The 10007-nt window shown below is 39.0% G+C and overlaps 1 protein-coding gene across 1 annotated transcript; it reads right to left on the reverse strand.

Annotated features, from left to right (window-relative positions):
• Window positions 1–248: 248 nt before the first annotated feature.
• Window positions 249–9683, reverse strand: LOC133992320 (transmembrane protein 26-like). The gene is made up of 6 exons (XM_062431036.1): window positions 9420–9683; window positions 7005–7098; window positions 6659–6748; window positions 2965–3173; window positions 2717–2796; window positions 249–601 (listed from the first exon to the last, which is right to left on the reverse strand). The coding sequence occupies exons 1-6, from the start codon at window positions 9608–9610 to the stop codon at window positions 306–308; spliced, it is 960 nt and encodes a 319-aa protein (XP_062287020.1). The 5' UTR covers window positions 9611–9683; the 3' UTR covers window positions 249–305.
• Between the last annotated feature and the right edge of the window lie 324 nt (window positions 9684–10007).

Below are 10007 nucleotides of genomic sequence, written 5' to 3' on the forward strand. Positions count from 1 at the left end.
CTAATCTGCTGGTGTTTTTTTTTCCTTCTTTTTTTGCAATGAGGTTTGAAATGGGTTGGATGCTCGGCAGTCAATTATGGAATGTGAACTGAGCAACTTGCACACCTCTTTGCAAATGTAAGAAAATGGCTGCTCACGGATTTCCGCTCACCACATCATTCATTATTCACAGCTAATTGATCCCACAGAGTTTAAGTACATTGTGAGAAGAGAACTCCAGTTTTTATCAGTCTACTATAACGAAACTTTGGCTATTACAACTCTCCATTTCCCTGATTCCCTGGAGCTGACATTTCTTACTCATCTTATGGGACAGCACTGCCGGCACTGGTGCTACCCCTGGATTCTCTGAAGTCCATGCATATGATGGCCAACCGGTACAAGTGCAGTATGACCACCAGAAAGTTCTTGATGGCGAAGAAACCAAGCATCTGGTGGAAAACGCTGAAGTAGGTCATGACAGTAAGCCTGACCACCAGGAAAGGCCCATCATGGATAAACAAGGCCTCCACAATATTCCATATGTCCGTGCTGTATTTAGAGCAGAGGGACACGTCCTGGTCACCCTGCTCACCTTGACTGTCTGACTTGTTGTTCACCACTATTGAAAATAAAGAGACAAAAAACAGAAACTTTATAGTACAGTCAAAATGTTATCAAAATGGTATCAAGGTTTCATGCAAGGAATATTTGTAATTCATGTTTATGTAATTTTCATTTCCTTAATTGAAGATAAAAGCCTTTCACCTAATCATAAAAAGCAAACTTCAGGCACTCGTACGTAGAGGAGCATGCAAAATCTCTCCATCAGGGTTTTCAAATCTTGTTCCTGCTCCTCTTTGCTTGAGTGTCCGACATTTGCTCTTTTGACGTTTCAGCCCTTTTTGAGTGCATCTCAAGATTTAGCTATTAACTTTTGAAGTAAAGTTCCTGGAATTAGAGACTGAAAACTTACAGCCTCAATGCCAAATATCAACACTATACTATATACTACTTTTGCATAATAATCCTTTCCATGTGTGTTGGCTGACTGACACACAATGAATCCAAAACTATCTGCATAGCTAGAGACCACTAGGATTTGGGATTTACATAAACTGACCCATAAATCATGTTTGAAAAACTGAAATTGATTAAATTTTCCATGACCAGCTTTCTTACATTAAAATCAAAAAAAGCTTTTTTATTTGAAGCAGTTTATCCGACATAAATATCCGTGCACCCACAAACATTCAAGAACACAATTTCATCATATGGTCCATTAGTAGCTATTCTCCTTTCTATCATATTACATCATCATCAGGTATATATCATGATACTTGTTTTCTCAGCTGCTGTTTCCAAGGTCAAGAATGAACTTTGAACCTCAGCTTTTAAGCCAACAAGGGGTGAAAAGTTCACAATTTGGGTTCACAATTTTTATTGTAATCTTTTAAATCGTTTTTTGCACATTATGACTGTGTGGACACACTGTGGGTTTTATCCCCCATCATTTACACTGAAAGCACATTTGAAGGGGATCTTTTAATGGCCAGTATGAACAGAAGGAATGATTACAGCTAGGAAAACCTCCTTCAATGTGCATATGGACACCTGACTGACTTGAACATTTGTGAAAGCGCTCAGAAAAAATTGAACAAATATATTTCCATGACGACTGGGCAAATTAATGATGAGAATCCCAATCGAAAGCTTGCAGAGCAGATTCTAAGTGGGTCGCCTCATATTTATGAACTTGTTGCATGTATATGTCAACACTTTCTGTGTTTGAAAGGCATTCAAACATACTGGATATGACCCCACGCTCACACTAACAAGATGACACATCCCCATGAGAAGACACAAACACATCCTGCACACACTAAAGGAAAGAATAATTTACAGTATTCAAGCTAAGTGCTCCAAATGCATTATCACAGTCAAGACATACATAAAAGTATAATTATTAAGAGTGTCAATGCCCACTTGTAAATCATTTAAGATTGTGTTATGAATTATTGATATCGTTATACTAAGGTTCTTTCCGAGAACCATGTTGTGATGTTTCCAATCAATCTGTGATGGTCATCCTTTCTTTTCTTCCATTGTTGAAACCCTATTGTTTTTTTCGTTTTTCTTTTCTGTGTTCCATGTAATAAGAAAGACATCTTCTTGTTGGGCCTTGCCTAATAATGGCTCCCCCTTGTCAGTAAAGTTGAATCAGATAGGATGTTTCCTTGACTTTAATGTCCTTCAAGACTGTAAACATTTATACAAACTCCTTAAATACACCCTTCCTGATAGTTAATCAGAGTTAATGCACTAAATGGGAGATGGAAACACCTTTTCCAAGTAAGTTACTGTATGACACCTTTCCTGCTAGTTAACTTTGTGTTAAGCCAGTTTTGAAAAAAACTATATCTATGAAAGTTGGGGCATTCCCATGTCCCATGATACAAGCCTTTGTGGTTCATTCAAGGCTCAGAAGTTAAAACAGTTTGTTGGTTAATCATTTGACAAAGCTGGATATGGAAGAGTGAATGATTTCAGCTGAACAACTTTTCATTGTTTACTTAGAGCACTGGCAGGGATGCTGTTGACTTAACTGATGTTTTTGCCAATTTTCTAAACACATTATCTCCGACATAGAGGAGAGGTTACGTAAAACACTGCACATCTGTAACTGCTTAAGCACCAATTGTTGGTTTAACTCAGAAACACACACACACACACTGACCGGCTAGATGTAGGGGGAACTGCAACATGCTCCAGGTCCATACACCTAAGATGATGTAGACCATGTAAGGACCGTCATCTCTGAAAATATAGTACAAATATAGCAAAAGTAGGTTACACTTGTAACTGCTTGAGTTGTACACGTTTTCATACATATATGCATTTTAAGTGTGAACGTAGTTATAAACATGTACAGGACTGAGTATAGACACATAAAAATATGAAGCATGTTCATAACATGATACCCACTTGATATCTGACAGTGTCTCACTGGTAAATTCAAGGATGTCTGCTGCTGTGCCAACAAAAATCAGGAGAAGCTGAGAGAGCTCGTCTCTTGTGACTCCGCCTCCCAGGGGGAGAAGCCACTTCCCTACGATGAGGAGGATGAGCAGGATCTGATGAAGAGCTAGGATCCAGTCATTGGAGCAAACTGCTGATAAGCCGTCATTAACTTTCTGAAAAAAGAAGAGAGATTGAAAGTTATTTCATAAAAGTTATTCACTCAGTCATGTTATCCTTTACATGCAGCTAGCTCTCAACTCATGTAATGCTACCCGTTTCTGGTTGATATTATTGCAGAGATATTATTCCTGCAAAATAAATTCAGTTTCCCTTCCCAGCTTCAGTTGCTGTGCAACCCTGCCTTGAGAGAGACAAAGGGATGACACCTTTCTTCATTGGTAACGTTAAAAGTTAGGCTAGTGACTTATTTTTATAAAGACAAGGCAAAGAGAGAGAGAGGGAAAAGGCGATGACAGACAGAGAGACTACGCTGGTGAGGAGAGACAGGGATAGAATGCTTTCTCTGAGAGCGAGAACGTCCGTGAATAAAAGAAATGTTTTCTGATCATTTCACAGTGGTTACGTTATAAAGTGCAAATAAACAACCACCACCAAACACTCAACAGAAGATTTACTATGGAGACAGACGCTCTTAGTTTCTGTTTTATTTTCCTTCCCTGCATTTCTCCTTTTCATTCATTCATCACATCCAACAAATGCAGCAGTTAATACAAAGAACAACAAGACAAATCTGTGTTGTTTCAGGCACAGCACATGAGTAGCTCAAGAGAGAGAAAGAAGAAGAGAGAGACAAAGACAGACAGTCATTATTTTAGGATGGACAACACTCTTTGTTAAGTATTTTATTATTAAATGCAGCCCTCATTATACTTGACATGAGAAAAGATTCACTATTACAGTGTTTAACATCTGTGAATAATAGAATTCTAGTTTCTTCGGTCCATTGCAAACAGGCATATTTTGAACATGCACTGCACTAGTCCCTATATCATTTCTAAAGTCATGTTTTAATGACTTCAACATGTTGCACAACATTCTAAGTGAAACACACTCAAGGGCCGGGGAATGAAGCTAGCTTTGGGAGGTGAGCATAACCAATTTTAACGTTTCAATTCCCCAGAGCTAAACTGGTGAGGTGGTCATGTTATTGTTTAAATCGAAACTATTTTAAATGGTTTCCTTTTATTGTTGTCGATAACTGGTTTTTTAGACTTTGCCGGTTTGTAATGGATAGCAGACATTCTATTTGTTGTCTGTCATCTATCATCCCCGAATCTGAACTTCACTTATACAGATGTCGGTGCTATTCTTATTTTAACACATCAGTTGCCTTGTTTATTTGCATTTTGTAGTACAAGTCTCTGTTCAATTGAATAACTTTGTAAACTAATTTAATTATAATTACTGGGCTGCTCTGCATCATGCACTTAGGTTTGTTCTGTTCTGTCTGCAAAGCAACAATAGAGCTTTTCCTCTTGTGCTTCCTTTGATATAAATAATAAATAATCATTTTAACAGATGGTCTGGAACCTGATACAGTGAAGGGGTTTTTTTGTTTTTGTTTTTTTTAACAATGATTTATTCAGGGAAGTTTCACTGAGAGAAAGCCTGTCTTTTGCGGGAATGCCATGATCACATTCACAGAGTTACACACATTTATTTCTGGAAGCTGCCCAGTGCAACAACAGTGATCTGCTGACCACTGAGCAGCTGCATTGTAGCAGTTTTGGGTTTGCTCAAGGGCAAATCAGTGGTGGTGATAGGAGGAACAAGCTCTGCTCTTTCAGTTTCCCAACCTAGATTTATCCTGCCCATCAGGGGACTAAACCAATGACCTTCCGATCACAAACTCGCTTCTCTAACCTTTAGGACACCACCGCCCATTTGCAGGTAATTTGTATTATGTCATACAGGCTATTTTATTGTGCCTGTGTGACTGTTTTAGTTCTCCAGATGTTGGTTGTTGTGTAACGTTCCTTCGCGGAATCCAGGCCTATATTTTTGGGAAGTCCCTTTGTCTCTCCAATTGATTGGTTCTTTCTGAATTCACATACATAGTTCATCTGAGATCAGATTCAGATGACCTCTGGGGTAGCACCCGGCTTTCCAAACTTGTTTATGTTTTTCCCTTCAGCATCTCTCACTGGGAATTCTGCTGCACGATTAGCTAGTACAGAAAGTCTCCTCAGGGTTCCCATATTAGCTCAGCGCTGGCTTCTAATCTGACTATTGAATGTATTTTAAATTCTTCTTATCAGTGTTCAGGTTTACACACCTCAGGTACACCATGTGTCAGTGAATTCCTGAGCGTTCCACTGGCGTGGAGTGACTTTGCATAAAAATGAGGATTAAATGTGTGCACACTCTGACACCGAGCATAACCACAGTCTTGTATTCTTCCTCACAGACACGTGCAGTGGTGGCCTAAAGAAAGCAAGCTTGTGTCCAGAATTGCATCGGTTCAATCCATGGACCGGCAGGATCATTCTAGATGGGGAGTTAAAAAGCAGTGCTTGCCCCTCTCTCATTACCATCACTGAGGTGCCCTTGAGTAAGACTCTTACTCTAACCCCAAGCTGCTAGCAGATCAGTATGTTGATGTACTGGGCAGTTTCCAGAGGTTAATGTGTGTAATTGTGTGAATGTGATTAGGGCCTTCCTGCAAAAGAAAGGCTTCCTTTCAATGAAACTTCCCTGAATAAATATAGGTCATACAACAAAAATGAAAAATTATACAGCAGTTGTGCCCTAAATTCACATGAGGCCTCATACAGAAATACACAGTGCAATAAGCACCTATAGCTATATCAATTAAGAGAAGAAACAAGTAGATGTAGCTCAGAATGAGCATCAGCCAATTATTTTACCAATCCACCCAGACGATTGACTCTTGTTGATTCAACAGTTAAAATAAATAAACCTAAATATCTAATATAAAGCTGAAAATACTACAATCATGCAAATTAATTGAGTGGATTGACATTTACAGTAACACAATGCATTATTATAATTAAAGGATCAGCTATCCTTATCATAATCGCTCCTTATCATGCCATTTCCACACAACAATGGTTCCAGGCAATTTTCTTGGTAAAACTCACAAACACAAAAAATACTAATTTGGGCAGCTGAAAAAACCCAATTAAATGTTCATTTGGGCACCTGATTATTGTTTTAAGAAAAGAGTAAAAAATAAAAAAACATCCTTGGCACAAAATGGTTACGACCTGGAAAAATGCTGGTAAACTGAAATAAAGATATGCAATCCTGCCGTATTCATAGAACTGCTATGTTTGATTTTGATTTAAGGAACTGCTAACTACTCTGTAAATCAAAGACTCAACAGTATGATGTTACCTTGTAAGCATTTTCCATATTTAAAACTGACGTCAGTCGTTTTTGAGAACTGACGCTTGCACTGATGAAACTGAGTTTCTTGAGAATTCTGCGCTATTCTGTTCCTTTGTTTTGTAGTTTTGTGGTTTCACTACCCTATATGTCATATGTATCCCTAATACACGAGAAATCACACCAAGAAATACATAATTTAAAAAAAAAACCTGAATCATCTTTGTTATCCTATGAGACAGAATATGTTCAACTATAAGAGGCACTTTTTTCAGTCTGCCACTCTTACCTTTAGGAAGTCCTGGCGTGTGAGGTTTCCGAGGGTCTCGTTCTGAGTGAAAACGTTACTTATGCTCTTCCAAGAGTCAAGCTTTCTGCACTGAAAAGAGTTGAAAGAGGCTTTTCACAGACTACTTGTACTTTTCAATATAGTTAAAACTTTATAAAGCTTTGTGTTTTGAGTCAAATGCAGTACTTGATGGAATTCATAAATGATGAACTGTGGCTTTAGTTGCAAAGAGTTTTGCAATCCTCTCCCACCTGCCAACATCTTTCATTAGATGATATGCTTGGATAGCACGAGGGCCATTTTACTGAGCATGTGTTTTGGTGTCTTGTGTGCGTGCATGGACTACCTTAGTGTCGTCTCTGTTTTCCTGGTGGTGGAGCTCAAGGAGCCAGATGGAGGGAATGATACTGATGAGAAACATAAAGATCGGTGGAGAAAACCTGCAAGAGAGACCAACAGTGCTTAACTCAGCTTCATCAAGACGCTAGAGAAAGAATGATGTAATACAAACCTTGAATCTCCGTTTAGTATTGATTAGTGAATATTGCACCTGAAACTACAAGTTGATTAATTGAATACTCAAGTGACGGGAAATTCATCTGCAACAACATGATTATGATAAGTTTGATGATAAAGTAATTATTTCAACTACTTTTCAGGCAAAAATGCCAAAAGAAATATGCTGTTTCCAGCATTTCATATCTTTGTATTCTTGACTGTTTTTCACTATTTTGTGACCTATTTTTTTGTTTATTAGTTTGTTTATCCTTAGATTTATGATTGCTTTCAGTTTATTTCGTCACATCCCTGCCACTTGTGAGATTCAACAGTTAACAAAACACATGTTTTCCATCATGTCTGAGTATGGAGAAAGAGGGGTTTCTTCTTAAGAAATTTACATTCTGTAATGTTTCTCATGGTTTTCTGTCTCCCTCTGTGACAGCTGTGGCCAGATGCATTATGTTTTTGGGTTGTCCGTCCATCTCATTCTCTTGAGCTTAATATCTCAGGAATGATAAAGAGGGAAATTCTTTAAATTTGGCATAAACGTTCATTTTGGACTCAAGGATAAATGTACTGGAATATGGAGGTCCAAGTTGAAAGGTCAAAGTCGCTGTTACCTTACAAAAAAGGTTATTGATCATCAAGAATTCATACACTATTCATGACACAGTTATACTATGATGAATTTACGACATTTTATATCCAAATGGTCAAAGGTCAACTTCAGAGTGACAATATAATGCTCTGCAAAAACACTTTTCTGGCCGTTATTCAAAGCCTACTCAGGAACAGAGGGAGAGATTGTGACCATATTTCACATTTGGTCAGATACCGAACTGGTGATACTAATCTTGTTTACCCATTGAAATTGTGGTGCTTGATCTGTGCTGCCGGGTTGAAGATCTGTGTCCATTTTAGATTGTGTAGCTTCTTTGCATTTTGCTTTCCCACGGTACTGTACTTGCATGAGTCCACCCTCTTCACTTCGTCTTCCTGCATGATAACCAAGACAGGGGTCTTCCTGTTCCTCTGGTAGTCCACCACAAATTCATTGTTGTGTTTTTTTATATTGAATTTCAGGTGATTATTGTTGCATCATGTGATAAGCTCTCTATCAGTCCTCTGTGAAAATGGTCTCTAAGTGAAAACGGTATATTTTCTTACTGCAAATTATTCACTGAAATCATACATGTTAATATAGTGACCTCAATTTCACCAACAAAATACACTTTATAACCTTTAACCTTTGCATCGTCCTCCCGGGTCAAATTGACCCCCGTCTGTTCTGACTGTTCCTTCTTTCCTCCCTTCCTTCATTCCTTCCTCCATCCCCCTTTCTTCCTTCCTTCCTTCTGTCCTTCTTTCCTTCCCTCCTTCCTTCCTTTCCTTCCTTCCTTCCTTCTTTCCTCCCTCCCTACTACCTTCCTTCCTTCCTTATTTCCTCCGTCCTTCCTTCTTTCCTTCCTCCCCCCTACCTCCCTCCCTTCCTTCTTTCCTCTGTCCTTCTTTCCTTCCTTCCTCCCTTCCTCTTTCCCTTTCTCCCTTACTCCCTCCTTCCTTCCCTCCTTCCTTCTTCCCTCCTTTCCTTCCTCCCTCATTCCTTCCCTCTTTCCTTCCTTCTTCCTCCCTTCCTTCCTTGACTCAAGGACAACAGGAGGGTTAACCTACTTAACCTTTTACCTACCTACTTAACTAAGTAACTAATTCAATTCCTTCAAAACCTTCCATACGAAATCTTATATGAGTGTGGACAGACATGGATGTAAACTGTTACTAAACTGGTTGGCACACACCCATTGGGCAGTATTTTTATTTCTTATTATACATTTTTTTTAAATGCATGCAGTCACTGATATGTTTTTTTAACTGCCAGTAAAGCATGTAAAGACAATGAACAACAGAGTATTGTTTGCAGGCTGAGTTAAGGCATGGAGGAAGACAATTTGGGGTACCACCCCATCCTCACTGTCCCCTGACGAGAGAAACAATAGCAACAAGAGAGCAGCAGGATGCAGGATGTATTTTGGGGAGGTGGGGGATGGGGTGCAGGCAGGGGAGACCAAATTTTTTAAATTAACGTCCAATATATTTTAAATCTACACAGCAAAGAAAAACTGCACAAGTGAGACAGCTGAGATTAGGTTTAGACACAAAATAAATACATCGAGGATTTATAGTCAACAAAGCCAAATTTAGCTATAATATAATATAATATATATCAAATAAAATACATTTACATGCAAGCACTTCATCTTACCATTTGTAATCTTTTCCCTTTCGTCTCTTCAGTGTAATTATCATTTCAACGACAAGCGGCAAAAAGAGGAAAGTCAAAAACCAGTAGGTCTTGTCTTTCTTCACCCATGTCACCCTCCAGACTCCGACCAGAGAGACGAAGATAAATAACCCTCTGGTTACGATCGCGCCTATAAACTTGATCAGGTTCATCTCGTTGACAGCTTGCAGGTCAGTACTGTGCACCAATAGAGCTGTCCCGTTATTCCTGAAAGTCAGGCTCCCACACAACCAGCCACTTCTGCTCTCACAGAGAAAAAATGACACTACTTGATTTAGAGTCTAGACTTTCGAGCAAAGTCCAAAAAGTTTTAAGCCCCGCCTTGACAGAGAGTCACATCCCGTTTTTTTCCTAACAGGGGACCAGATAATAAAAAGACTGATCGCGCTGCTGGATTAACCTGGCTGCTGTTACACACATGACAAAGTTTCCTCTGAGCACTCATTCAAGAGTCACTGATGTGATTTGTGGATGGTATCATTAGTCCATAACAAACTTCCTCTCTGTGAGTGCACAGGAGAGGGCAGCATCACATCATCTGTAACTCAG

The sequence above is a fragment of the Scomber scombrus genome, chromosome 12 (assembly GCF_963691925.1).
Source record: "Scomber scombrus chromosome 12, fScoSco1.1, whole genome shotgun sequence".
NCBI classification, from domain to species: Eukaryota; Metazoa; Chordata; class Actinopteri; order Scombriformes; family Scombridae; genus Scomber; species Scomber scombrus.